This window comes from Hyperolius riggenbachi, chromosome 6 (assembly GCF_040937935.1).
Source record: "Hyperolius riggenbachi isolate aHypRig1 chromosome 6, aHypRig1.pri, whole genome shotgun sequence".
In the NCBI taxonomy this organism is placed as follows: Eukaryota; Metazoa; Chordata; class Amphibia; order Anura; family Hyperoliidae; genus Hyperolius; species Hyperolius riggenbachi.
Window position 1 is genome coordinate 376,786,326 of NC_090651.1, and position 12,813 is coordinate 376,799,138.

Genomic DNA, 12,813 nt, shown 5'->3' on the forward strand with positions numbered 1-12,813 from the left:
TCCCAATTTGCCATCCAACTTCTCTCCTGCCCTGCCGCAAGCGTCCTGTCAGAAAGGACCTTCAGCGCAGCTGGAGGCATTGTCACAGAGAAGAGAAGTCGCCTAAGTCACAAAAGTGTTAAGTACCTCACCTTTATCAAAATGAATGAGGCATGGATCCCGGAGGGCTGCTGCCCGCCCCAAGACTAAGTCAGTCCCCGCACACACAGCATCTCTGCCTGCACGCCGTGTGACTGGCTGCCTGGCCTGCCCCAAGAAGACTAAGTCGCTCCCAGTCCCTCCACACAGCATGTCTGCCTGCAGGCCGCTTGACTACCTTCTCCGCCACCACCAACAGGGTCCGGGACTCCAGGCGGATTGCTGAATTTTTTAGGCCGCTGCTAGCAGCGGCCGCTGTAATAATTTTTCTGGTGCGTGTACATGACTGCCTAATTTTTCTGGCTGCACTGCGGGCAGCTGCAACAACAAAAGAAAAGGCATGTACATGCGCCCATTCCCCTTCGTGATCATTACCTTGCCGTGGTGAAGGGGCTTGCGTATCACAATGAAGCAATGACCGGCGCCTAGATGAGTGTCTCGGGGGGCACACCCACGATAATAAGGTCGTTGCCTCATTGTGGTCAGACCAAATTTGATCAGCTGGACAGTCACTGTTCTGTCATTCAGCTACATCAGCCAGGCGACCATATGGGCTGTAAAGCCACCAAAACCTGCACTCTCGCCATGGTGCGCACCAGTCCAGCACGGCCGTCACTACACAAACAGCTGTTTGCGGTGCGTTACACGGTGAGTTTGGTGTGTCAGTGTGAAGCAGTACCTTAATTACACTACCTGATTGATGTATACACATGCAAGATGTTTGAAAGCACTTTAGGCCTGTCATTTAGCATTCAATGTGATTTCTGCCCTTAAAACGCTGCTTTGCGTCAAATCCAGATTTTTCCCCGGGACTTTTGGCATGTATCCCACTCCGCCATGCCCCCCTCCAGGTGTTAGACCCCTTGAAACATCTTTTCCATCACTTTTGTGGCCAGCATAATTATTTTTTTTTTCAAAGTTCGCATCCCCATTGAAGTCTATTGCGGTTCGCGAACTTTAACGCGAACCGAACCTTCCGCGGAAGTTCGCGAACCAGGTTCGCGAACCTAATATCGGAGGTTCGGCCCAACTCTATTCTGAAGTCAGCTCAGGAATCTCCTCCGCCATAATTTGTAAACCCAGGATGTTAACAATACGCCTGCTTCAATGAAAGCAGGAAGTAGACACTCTGCAGTTGAGAGGAAGCTCTGAGTTCCCGGCCCACTTTGATATTTGCATACTGATCAGTATGACTAACACGGAATCCCACAAATCAGGAACACAAGCAATCATGGGTCTGATCCGGTTCACTTTTTGTTATAAGTTTTCTCCTCGGAGATATTTTTTCATCTTCTGCTTTAAATACCTTTTCAGCATTCTACAATTAAAAAAGTACCAAAAGAGCAGGTGAGAAAGTATTGTCCAAAATATTCAGAGGGTTTACTTGCTTGCTGCTGGCTTAAATTACATTGTATTGATAAAATGTCACTTAGGAGAAAAAGTAAATTGAATCGAGCTTCTTAAAGTAAAAGTACCAAAGAGCAGGTGAAAAAGTACTGTCAAAATGATCCATTATCTCATCACTAGTAAAATGTCCTGCAGAACATCCCAGTGAAAGCAAACATGATTTCTTTTTCAGGTAATGATGCTGAAGTTCTCACCACAGAAACGCCACCAAATCCCACAGCTCATCCAGGTAAAGAACAACGTTTTTTTTATATGATTCGTAAAAGAAAAACGCCTTACAAAAAGAAATATATTAATAGCTGTACTAGCAAACTCTATAAAACGTTGTGTTTTTTTTTTTTATTTTTTATATTTTTTTTTACAAAATTAGAGCGCATTTTGCAGCCTAGAAAAATATTGCATTAATAAAACTATTTTTTTTCAAATTAATTTTGCAGAAATTTCTACTGATCCAATCTACATCCAATCCAGGACAACTGTAGCCCCATCTCCAGTCTTAAGATCATCAGGTATTATTACATTATGAAGAAATCTGATCAAGGCACACAACAATTATCAGCTGATCCACCAATTATCAAAACCCTCCCAAACATAAAACTTAAAGGAAACATAAAGTGAGGGGAATATGGAGACGGAAATTGGCTCCTGAAGCAAATATTTTGTCCAGCAATCTGACTTCATACAATTTTTATGTTCACGTATACATCTGATTAATGTTAGAACTGGTCTTGTTCAATTGTGAGTCAATATAGGAGGTGGATCCAGTGACCTTGGTAAAAAGATACACACAAAAGAAAGTTAGGAGCCCATTATGGTGTAAGAAAAATCAAATACTCACAAACCCAGGTTCCTAGATAACAACCTCCTTCAGCCCGTGTGGGGAATGCCTGTCCCTTATTTGGGTTACAGGTCTCTCGACGAGGAAGGTCACTCTCTTGAAAAGGTCAGACTACTGTCTCTGTCCTCCTCCTACACTTGAGTGGGGGGGGGGTGGGGGGGTTAAGAGGTGCCCAATGGGTTATAAAATAATTAAAACCAATATAAAAGGTAAGGTAAAAGAAGTTTTGCTTTGGCAATGATAAATTAATTTTGTCCTGCCAGTAAAGCTTATTTGAATTTGGATTGCATACCTAGAGATGAATATCTTAGCTGTATGCTGAAATGTTGTTTTATGAGCAATAAAATATTTTTTCAGCATACAAGCTTAGACATTTATCTCTTGGTAAGCAGTCTCTTATTTCTTACACTGTAATTATTGTATAGCCCTTTGGGTGTCTCTTATACTCACCTACAATTTTATTTATCTGTGATGGTTACACGGGGATGTCCCTAAATTGACTACTTGGATAGGAATTTGAATGTAGGAATTTGAATGATAAATGATTCTTCCTTTGCCTCAGATCTGCTCTACCCATATGGAACCTCAGTTGACACCATGAGTCCAAAATCAGATGATGGAAGTTCACCATTAGTAGGTCTTTCCACAGATGTTCCACTTTTTGGGAGAAATCGCACTTCCCTCTATGTAAGCATGGTTCTGGAATGCTTAATATTCTCAAATTTAGCAGTTCTTAGATTAGACACTTAACAAAAAATGTTTAAAGGACAACTGAAGCGAGAAGAATATGGAGGCTACCATATTAGTTTCTGTTTAAACAATACCAGTTCCCTGGCAGTCCTGCTGGTCTATTTGGCTGCAGTAATGTTTGAATCGCACCTGAAACAAGCATTCAGCTAATCTTGTCCGATCTGATAATAATGTCCATAACTCCCAACTGTCCCTCTTTTGGAGTGACAGTCCCTCTTTGGGAGCGCTGTCCCTCTGTCCCTCTTTCCTCCTCATTTGTCCCTCTTTCAGGACTTTGTCCCTCTTTCTATGTAAATATTTGTATTTCTCTACTGAAAAATGTGTTTGACTCTAAACTTTATTCCCATCCTTTAATATTGATATTTCTAATTTTCCAATGTAAATATGAAGGAAAATGAACCAGGATAGAAAGGACCAGTGTCTTTTGAGTTATAAAACAATCCATTTTTCTTATGAAATCTTTATGGTATTCATGACTATGGGTGTGTCGGTGCGGGATAAGGGGTGTGGCAGGGGCATGGCTTAAGTGTCCCTCTTTCTCATCTCAAAAAGTTGGAAGGTATGATACTATCAGAAACACCTGATCTGCTGCATGCTTGTTGAGGGTATATGGCTAAAAGTATTATAGGTAAAGGATCGGAAGGACAGCCAGGCAACAGGTATTGCTTAAAAGGAAATAAATATGGCAGCCTCCTTATCTCTCATGCTTCAGTTGTCCTAGTCTTCAAGCATATCAAAACCAGACTCCAACTAAAATTTCAGTACTGTTTTTTTGTCTGCTTTCTGTAACTCTAGAGAAGTTCTCTTAAAGTGGGACAAAACTCTGACATCCATTCATTCCGAATTCCGCGGAAACGCTGCATTACCGCAACTCGAAAATTTTAGCCTAATCACATAACTCGAAAGCTTTTTAGCGGAAATTAGATTAATGCTGTAATTTTAGGACAGTCAGAAAACTTTGAAAGTATTAGGTAAATCAGAGAATGCAGAAATTTACCGTGGTTGCTAATCGGAAATGTGGTTCTTCTCGCATAATAGCGTTCATGCTCAAAAAAAATTGCTGATTTTGCATTTTATTTTATTTTTACAATTAACCTTTTCGAAAAAATAATAATTTTGCAGAAATCAAAAGTTCAGATTTCTGGGGAATTCTGAAGAATCGGAAAGACGCTTATCGGAAAGCAGAAATTCCATCGGAATCGGAAATCGGCTTTTCCGACCATCCCTAGTGTCCATACCAAAACAAAAAAGGCTACATATGGATTGTAATATTGGTCACTGGTCTTGACAATGTTTGAGAGTTTAGAGTCCTTTCCATTAACATTACACCTCACCTTTGTCCATAAAAGAGATAATTAGATATCACAGTATGAATAAGTCATTTCTGCATTTGGCAAAATATAACCATTTCCTTTTTCTTTTTCGCAGGTGGATAATAATGGTTTGCTGTCCTTCCGTTCAACCATCTCACAATACGTACCGCAAGCCCTCCCGCAGGCTTTTGGAAACCCCTTCTTGGCTCTGTTTTGGTCAGACATAAATAACCAAGTAGCCGGTGATATATTTTATCGCCAGAGCACCGATCCTGATCTGCTGTCTCGGGCCACCTCTGATATCCATGCCTACTTTCACAATGTGACTTTCACAGCTCATTGGGCGTTTGTAGCCACCTGGCACAGAGTTGCATATTATGGGTCAAACACCAACAAGGTAAGAAAACTAATGAATGGTCATTAAAGGAGCACTTAAGCCAAATTAAATAAAATTGTTTTACTCACCTGGGGCTCCTACCAGCCCCCTGAAGCTGTCCGTCGCCCACGTAGACTAGCTCGATGCTCCTGGCCCCGTCGGCAGCCAGGAGCAGACAGGCCGGGAACGCGAGTGATTCTTCACGTTCCTGGCCGTAATAGCGCCCTCTATGCTGTTATAGCATATAGCATATATCATATAACAGGCAGCATAGAGGGTGCAATTACGGCCAGGAACGCAAAGAATCACTCGCATTCCCGGCCTGTCGGCTCCTGTCACCGACACCGGAAATGGCTGCCGGCGGGGCCAGTAGCATCGGAGCGAGTCTATGTGGGCACCGGACAGCTTCAGGGGGCTGGTAGAAGCCACAGGTGAGTAAAACTCTTTTTTTTTATTTGGCTTAAGTGACCCTTTAAAACAGATATCTCTTTTTATCTCTCTCTTTTGTGTGAGGGTTCCTCTTTTATGCTCCATACAGCCCATCCTTTTAGTTTGATTTATAAAGGTGACGTCTCTACATCAGCCAGTTACTGGACATACACTACCATGGCTTAGAGAAGACACAGCTAGATGACAACTTTGTTGGGCCTAGAAAGGAGCAATGTAGGATGAAGCTCAAGGAACTGGAGGAAGTGGAGCTTTTGGGGTTCTGGGATGGGCCGTGATGACCTGTCACTCAACCTCCTTCCAATGTTAGCCTGCAGATGAATCTAAGGGTTGTAGAATGGGGTGAAAAAGAATAGTGTAGGTAGGAACAGCACAGAACTGCCCAGTGGTGGATTGATGTGACCCTCTGAATTAAAAACCTCCGTAGGTAAGGATGGGACAGTGGATTGCAGTTTAAAGTGTATCCTCCTGGTAGGGAGATGAAAGTGCAGGAAAAACCAAAATTGTCGAACATGGCTTTAAATTAGGATTGAATATGACTTTTTGTCAACGCTTAAGTCTGTCCAACTTCAGTGCACAGTTAAGTTGTCCGTCCTAAATGCTCCTCCTCTCTGCTTACAGGTGAACACGTTTCAGGCTGTGCTGAGCACCGACGGCAATCAGACATTCCTCCTCTACAATTATGCTGATATTCAGTGGCCAAGTGTGGCAAATGGTTCCATCCAGGAAGGACGTACTGCCCTGGTGAGTATACCCATTACCGGTTGAGTTAAAGTCATGGCATTTATAGGTGCCTTTTGACAGCAGATAAACCATTACACAATTGGCAAAAATGTGGCGTTGGTGAGTGAACCCACATAACTCATTGAACAGAAGTTATTTAATTCATCGGTAGCTTTTGATAGCTGATGAACTATATGCAGTTTGCCTTCAAAAAACACTTGCTGATGAGTTACACCTACAAGTTTATTTCATTAAACCCTTAACATTTGATTAAATACATATACAAAATGTGGCTCTCATCGGACATTTGTCAGCACATTTCTCCCCATTTCTGCCCACATGTAATGAAGGGGGCATTGGGGGGGGTTGTTTACTGCTGACTTATGACTCGAGTATAAGCCGTGAAGACCCCCACTTTTGGGATAATTTTATGGCCCCAAAAACGTGGCTTATACTCAATTGTTTACAGTAGATGTAAAAGTGTTTTTCCATTATTTCCTGTATTCTACAGGCTGGGCTTAATAGTGGATTCAACTCAGGATACTACACAATCCCAGGTTCTATGACTCCATCTATAAGGAATATATCATCTACAAGTAATGTCAATGTACCTGGGCGTTGGGCATTCAAAATGGACCAGTTACATCCAGAAGATATCGCTGGAAATATCGGTAAGTGTGCACTGTTTTCCCACTCCTTAGTAAAGAGCATGTGATTTGCAAATGTGTTTATTGCTTGTTTATTACCGGAAATATATTGATGGCCAATAAAGGAAATTCTACAAACACTGTTTTGTTTTTCATTTTAGATAATTCTACAGATGTTCTTTTGGAAACTACGATTGCCCCAATCTACAGAACATCTACTCCAGCTCCTGTATTATACTCTTCAGGTACATTCACTGAGTTGTTCTTTTTTCTTTTCTGCCAAATAACTGTTTGGATGAGTGTTGTATAAGTATTGATTTCGTATTAACCACTTCACAACAGAGGGGTTTTAACCCTTGAGCACCAGAGCAATTTTCACCTTTCAGCGCTCCTTCCATTCATTCGTCTATCACTTTATAATTACTTATCACAATGAAATGAACTATATCTTGTTCTTTTCACCACCAATTAGGCTTTCTTTAGGTGGGACATTATGCCAAGAATTATTTTATTCTAAATGTGTTTTAATGGGAAAATAGGAAAAAATGTGGGAAAAAGTTTATTATTTTTCAGTTTTCGGCCTTTATAGTTTTTAAATAATGCATGCTACTGTAATTAAAACCCATGAAATGTATTTGCCCTTTTGTCCCGGTTATAAAACCGTTTAAATTATGTCCCTATCACAATGTTTGGCGCCAATATTTTATTTGGAAATAAAGGTGCATTTTTTTCAGTTTTGTGTCCATCCCTAATTACAAGCCCATAGTTTATAAAGAAACAGTGTTATACCCTCTTGACATAAATATTTAAAAAGTTCAGTCCCTAAGGTAACTATTAATGTATTTTTTTTAATTGTAATAATTTTTTTTTTCAATTACAAAAAAAAAAGGTTGGGGAGTGTGGGAGGTAATGAGTTATTTTTTAGTGTATAACTAATATATTTGTATATGAAAAAATGCTTTAGGGTGTAGTTTTACTATTTGGCCACAAGATGGCCACAGTAAGTTTTTGTTTATGCAACCTGCAAGCGTACAGGAAGTACGCTTGCAGGAAGTTCAGGGAGGCTGGGAGGCTATTTTTTCACAATGATCGCGCTGCTTCTCGTAGAAGAAGCACTTCCTATGATACCGGGATCCAAATATGCATGTGTATATACTTTCTTCTGGCCCAGATTTGATCTGCAATAAAGAGACATCCAAAACCAGATTACAGCGTGCAAGTCTTCGGCATCGCCCCTGAGTGCAATGACATGCACGCCTCTATATTGACTATATACGCAACCATTACTGACATATGCATCTAATGTCAAGCCTCAACCAGCTATGCTGCGAGCTTAGAAAGTTTGTTTGGCTGTTGGCTAGCCCGCTCACGTGTACCACTGGTAGAAATGTGGACTTCTGTGCGATTTCTCACGTCTCAGCTAAAGCTGATGTGGTGCAGTGACTTGGTAATCCCTTCACGGTAGGATGCGGACTGCCCCATTATCATACTATGGAACTCCGTGCAGCCGCCGCTAGGAGGAAGGTTGCGGAGGTACGGGGACATACACCACGCCTACTGAACAGAGGACATCAAGGAACACATGAAGCGTTTCATCCACTTAGGATTTCTTCAGACGTGCAGCTTCAGGTTAAAGGGCACATACTTTTATACCCAATAAGGCATTTACATATAGCGGAAAATTTTAAAAACACAGTTGCCATGTTCACTGTATGGGAAGCAGTCAGTTAACCATTAAAGTTACTCATAAGCCCCCCAAAATGAGTTTTACTCACCTGAGGCTTCCAATAGCCCCCTGCAGCTGTCCAGTGCCATGGCCGTGTCCCTCAGATCTTCTTGTTACCGCCGGCGGGCACTTCCGGTTTCGCCGTCAGCCGCCGACAGGCTGGGAATGCGAGTGATTCTTCACGTTCCCAGCAACAATAGTGCCCTCTATGCTGCTATAGCAGTCCTCTATGCTGCTATAGCAGCATAGAGGGAGCTATTGTGGCTGGGAATGAGAGGAATAACTTGTGTCCCCAGCCTATCGGCGGCTGACGGCGAAACCGGAAGTGGCCAGCGGCGGGGACAGGAGGATCGGAGGGACACGGCGAGGGCACCGGACAGCTGCAGGGGGCTATTGGAAGCCCCAGGTGAGTAAAACTCTTTTTTTTTGGTCTTAAGGGTCACTTTAAAGTGGACCCAAACCAAACATTTTTTTTATTTCAAAATATTTAGTTGCACCACTCTGACACATACAAAGATAAATAAACACTCCTTCAAACCTATGAGCATTTCAGTGCATGCTTTTCACCCTTCTCTTTTCATAACTAGGGTTATACTGGGGGCAACCATTAGCAATTCCTCCATTGCCGGACACCATCTACTCCACCAGTTTGCCGGAAAAATCCCAGCAATTTGAAAGGAAGGGAGGGGTTCCTCCAATAAATGTAAAATATTTTATATTTGTCATCATGCAGCTGAAAAAAAGGCTGCTATTTATTATCATAATTTAGAAAATAGATTTTATTTCTGAAATCTTGTATTTTTAATTTGGGTCCACTTTAAGCACTTTGATTAGCAGTGGGTTCCATATTACAGAAACGCCTTCATATTCAAATCCTTGTTTAGTCCAAACGGCATTAAACTCCCACATTTATAGATCAATTCCGATTCCTTTTTTCTAAGTTCACGATCAAAATTGCCACGCCTGGGGCTAATATTTAGTTTATATATGCCCATAACTTGCAAGCCCCTTGGACTTGAGTCATGTTCTGTTTGGAAATGCATAACCATGGGATTGAAGTTTTTCCTATCCACATTTGGGTTTCTTATATTTGCCACATGTTCTCTTATACGGACATTTAGAGCCCTATATGTCTTTCCTACAAATGCGATCGTATGGACAATATCCAAATATGGAAATTTCAAACATATTTTTTATTTCTGCTTTTGGCCAAGAAATATAAATATTCAATCAAGCCAATTTTGCATTAGCACAATCAAGGACAGGTACTGTCCACTTTTTTTGTTAAAAAAAACACATTCAGTATAACATTGCCATTAGAACACCTCTGCAACAGGCAAGGGAAGTTTATGGGCGTGACCAAATAATGTATGTGAACTTGGCAAACAAGGGTTTTAATTAACATTTTGTGACATCCCTGACATGAGTTGAGTGATGACCCACCAAACATTCTCCTCACTACTTGATCCACAGTTTTCTTCTAGAACCCAGGTGATGTTTTCACACCTTGTCAATAAAATGCCCTTTTATGCCACAATTATAAAAAGAAGTTGAATAAGTATCTTCTAGAAGAAAACTCAGAAGAAAAAGTTAATTGCAAATGGGCTCTTGCCCCTTCACGACTACCAGATGTGCTTCTCACAGTCACACTGACATGTAACTTCTTATCAGGTATCACAGAGACAATAAGCCATACATAGCTGCAGTCAGAGAAGTTGGGTGCTATAGCACTGGGATATTGGCATAGTGGATAGCTCCCTTGCCTTGCACTATCTTCATGGAGGTCATATGTTCTCCCTGTGTCTACGTGGGTTTCCACCGGCACTCTGGTTTCTTCCCACATTCCAAAAAACATACTGATAAGTTTATTGGCTCCCCACTACAACTGGCTCTAGACTATGGTACATGCACTACACGATATTAGATTGTGAGCCCCTCTGAGGGACTGTAAAGGGTAATACTCTGTACAGTGCAGCGGAATATGTCGGCACTATGTACATACTAAATAATTCTAATAATAATATTAACCATTATAACTTCAATTTTGGAAAAGGTATACCCGCCAAGCTCTAAGTAGTTTAGTACTGTGTATTGACATGCAATAAAGTTGAACGCAAGTTCCTGCCTGTGGAGTGCCTCCTTCTACTAGAATTTATATCACGGTGTGGAGCAGGGGTGGTGTACCTGCTTGGAGGAGTTGCACCGGCACCGACTCTCCCGCAGGGATTGAGTCCCAAGGAGTCAAGTTCAATCATTCATTACTAGTTTAGTACTTTATGCATAAGTCTTATCATATAATTTCAGGATGACTTTCATCTTTTTACGAATGGTCCTTCTTAGTTACCAGCCCTGAATATTATTTGTGATAATTAATTATTTTGAAACAAAGTGACAGTAATTATATATCTATTTTTCAGATCTTCTCTATCCTTATGGACCTCTCATTGATGCCGTCAGCCCAACGTCAGATGATGGCGGAACACCGTTAATCCCTCTTTCGACATCACTACACCTCTTCGGCAGAAACTACTCCTCTCTTTATGTGAGTAGATTTCTTCAAAATGTCCAACCCAGATAAACAATAAGGGATTTGTAGTTTACCATAAACTGCATCATCTTCAAATATTCCTACTGTCACGCCAGGAGGTAGGCACAAGATCCAGCCTTCAAGCTGCACATTATCCACTCCTTGCTGCCGTACAGTGTGGACACAAAGTTCATACAGTCTGCCCTTCTATTAAGATAGGATGGGAAGCCTTTACATTGACTTTAAGACATTTCCCTCTCATTGATATATATATATATATATAGTGTGTGGTCCAGTATAAGTCATGGAGAGAATCCAAAGACATAACAACAAAAGTTGTTTAAGTGATACCTTTAATGCCTAACTGTACGAGAATTATCTGCAAGCTTACAAAGAAATCTTGTACAGTTTGTCATTTGAGTTATAATCTAAACAACGTTTGTAGTTACATCTTCAGAGACATATCAGAACAGTCCTTCTGTTCAGTGTTGTTCAATTCTGTCTTACCCTCTTTCTGCAGAGTTCCCTGGGCTTTGTCCTTGGTCATCTTCTATTCTCTCTCTTTACCTTGTTCAATGAAACTCCCGATTTGACGTTCATAACCACTTGTTATATGTTGATGACACTTTAGTCTACCCATCAACTCCTGATTTGTGTCTCATTTGTTAATTTATTTATTGTATTTATAAAGTGCCAACATATTATGCAGTGCTGATGTAGGGAAGGAGGTGGGATGAGGACACAGAAGGTGCAGGTTGAGGAGAGGAGCAGACCCACCACTCCCCTGGTCCTGTTGTCTGGTCTGGGTGTGTGACTGAGGTGAAGGCCTCCATAGGAGAAGGCAGCCTCTCTAATCTCCAGCCGGAAATCTCCTAATGTTTACAGAGTACATAGTCTTGTCACTAACTGTCCCTCTGAGGAACTAACAATCTAATTTCTACCATAGTCATATGTCCCCATAACCTAGGGCCAGTTTAGGGGAAAGCCAATTTATCTGTATGTTTTTGTGATGTGGAAGGAACCCAGATTGCCCGAGGAATCCCATGCACACATTGGGAAAACATTAACACTCTGTGCAGTTAGTGCCCTGGCTGGAGACCTAGCGCTGCAAGGCAAGTGGCCTATCTACTACATCACCATTAAATGACTTCCCCTCACCTAACAATGTGCCCTCAAACTTTCCTGTTCAAAACTATCTAACCAATTTTCTACATTAACCATTAACAAACAGCTAACTTCAATCAACCCTGATTCTGGTATCTCTTCAACCTACTTTATCTTATGCACACCATCCCCTTAGCCTAGTAAGGCCGAGATATTTTATTCTATTTTGTGTGTCTGTGATTTATCTTATATTCGTAGACAACAATCTCTGCTAATTTAATGTACAGAACTGCAAAATATGTCTCATCAATGTGCCATCTCCGGTGATGCTTGTGAAATTTCTCCAAAGTCATTTTCACAATGCTATTTTTAATGTCGAAAAAATATTCATGAATATTCATGAAAATACATGGCATTTTCGCAATATGTTAAAAAGCGCGAAAATCCTTTAAGAGCAAAAATCCACAAATTATTCACGTATTTAACATTATTTTCATGAACATTAATGCAAAAAGAATAGCGACATTTTTTTGCTTATCACTGTCCACCTCGAGGTTGTTCACCCAGCTCTCGCCATTTCACTAACCAGATCTCCCTTCAGTTGCCGGCACCTCTAGCTACCTAATACATGGGGGCACTTCTAGCTACTTAATACTGAGGGTACTTCTGGCTACCTAATGCTAAGGAACACCTGTAACTATAACAGACAAGGTTAGTATGGGAGACGTAACATCTGGGACAGCCAGCACTCTTGCAGTGGAGTTGGGTGGTGTTTTGTAGGTTTATGGATGGTGAAGTCTAAGGACCCAGGACATCT

The 12,813-nt window shown here is 41.2% G+C and overlaps 1 protein-coding gene across 1 annotated transcript in view; it reads left to right on the top strand.

The window, feature by feature from the left end:
* Nucleotides 1-12,813, top strand: part of LOC137522290 (uncharacterized) — a gene marked incomplete at its 3' end in the record, with an annotated part of 138,123 nt that overhangs the window by 117,895 nt on the left and 7,415 nt on the right. The window contains exons 41-47 of the mRNA XM_068242320.1: nt 1,983-2,054; nt 2,946-3,070; nt 4,562-4,843; nt 5,891-6,013; nt 6,504-6,663; nt 6,801-6,884; nt 10,783-10,907. Coding sequence (XP_068098421.1) covers nt 1,983-2,054; nt 2,946-3,070; nt 4,562-4,843; nt 5,891-6,013; nt 6,504-6,663; nt 6,801-6,884; nt 10,783-10,907 — 971 coding nt within the window. The remainder of the gene's footprint in view (nt 1-1,982; nt 2,055-2,945; nt 3,071-4,561; nt 4,844-5,890; nt 6,014-6,503; nt 6,664-6,800; nt 6,885-10,782; nt 10,908-12,813) is intronic.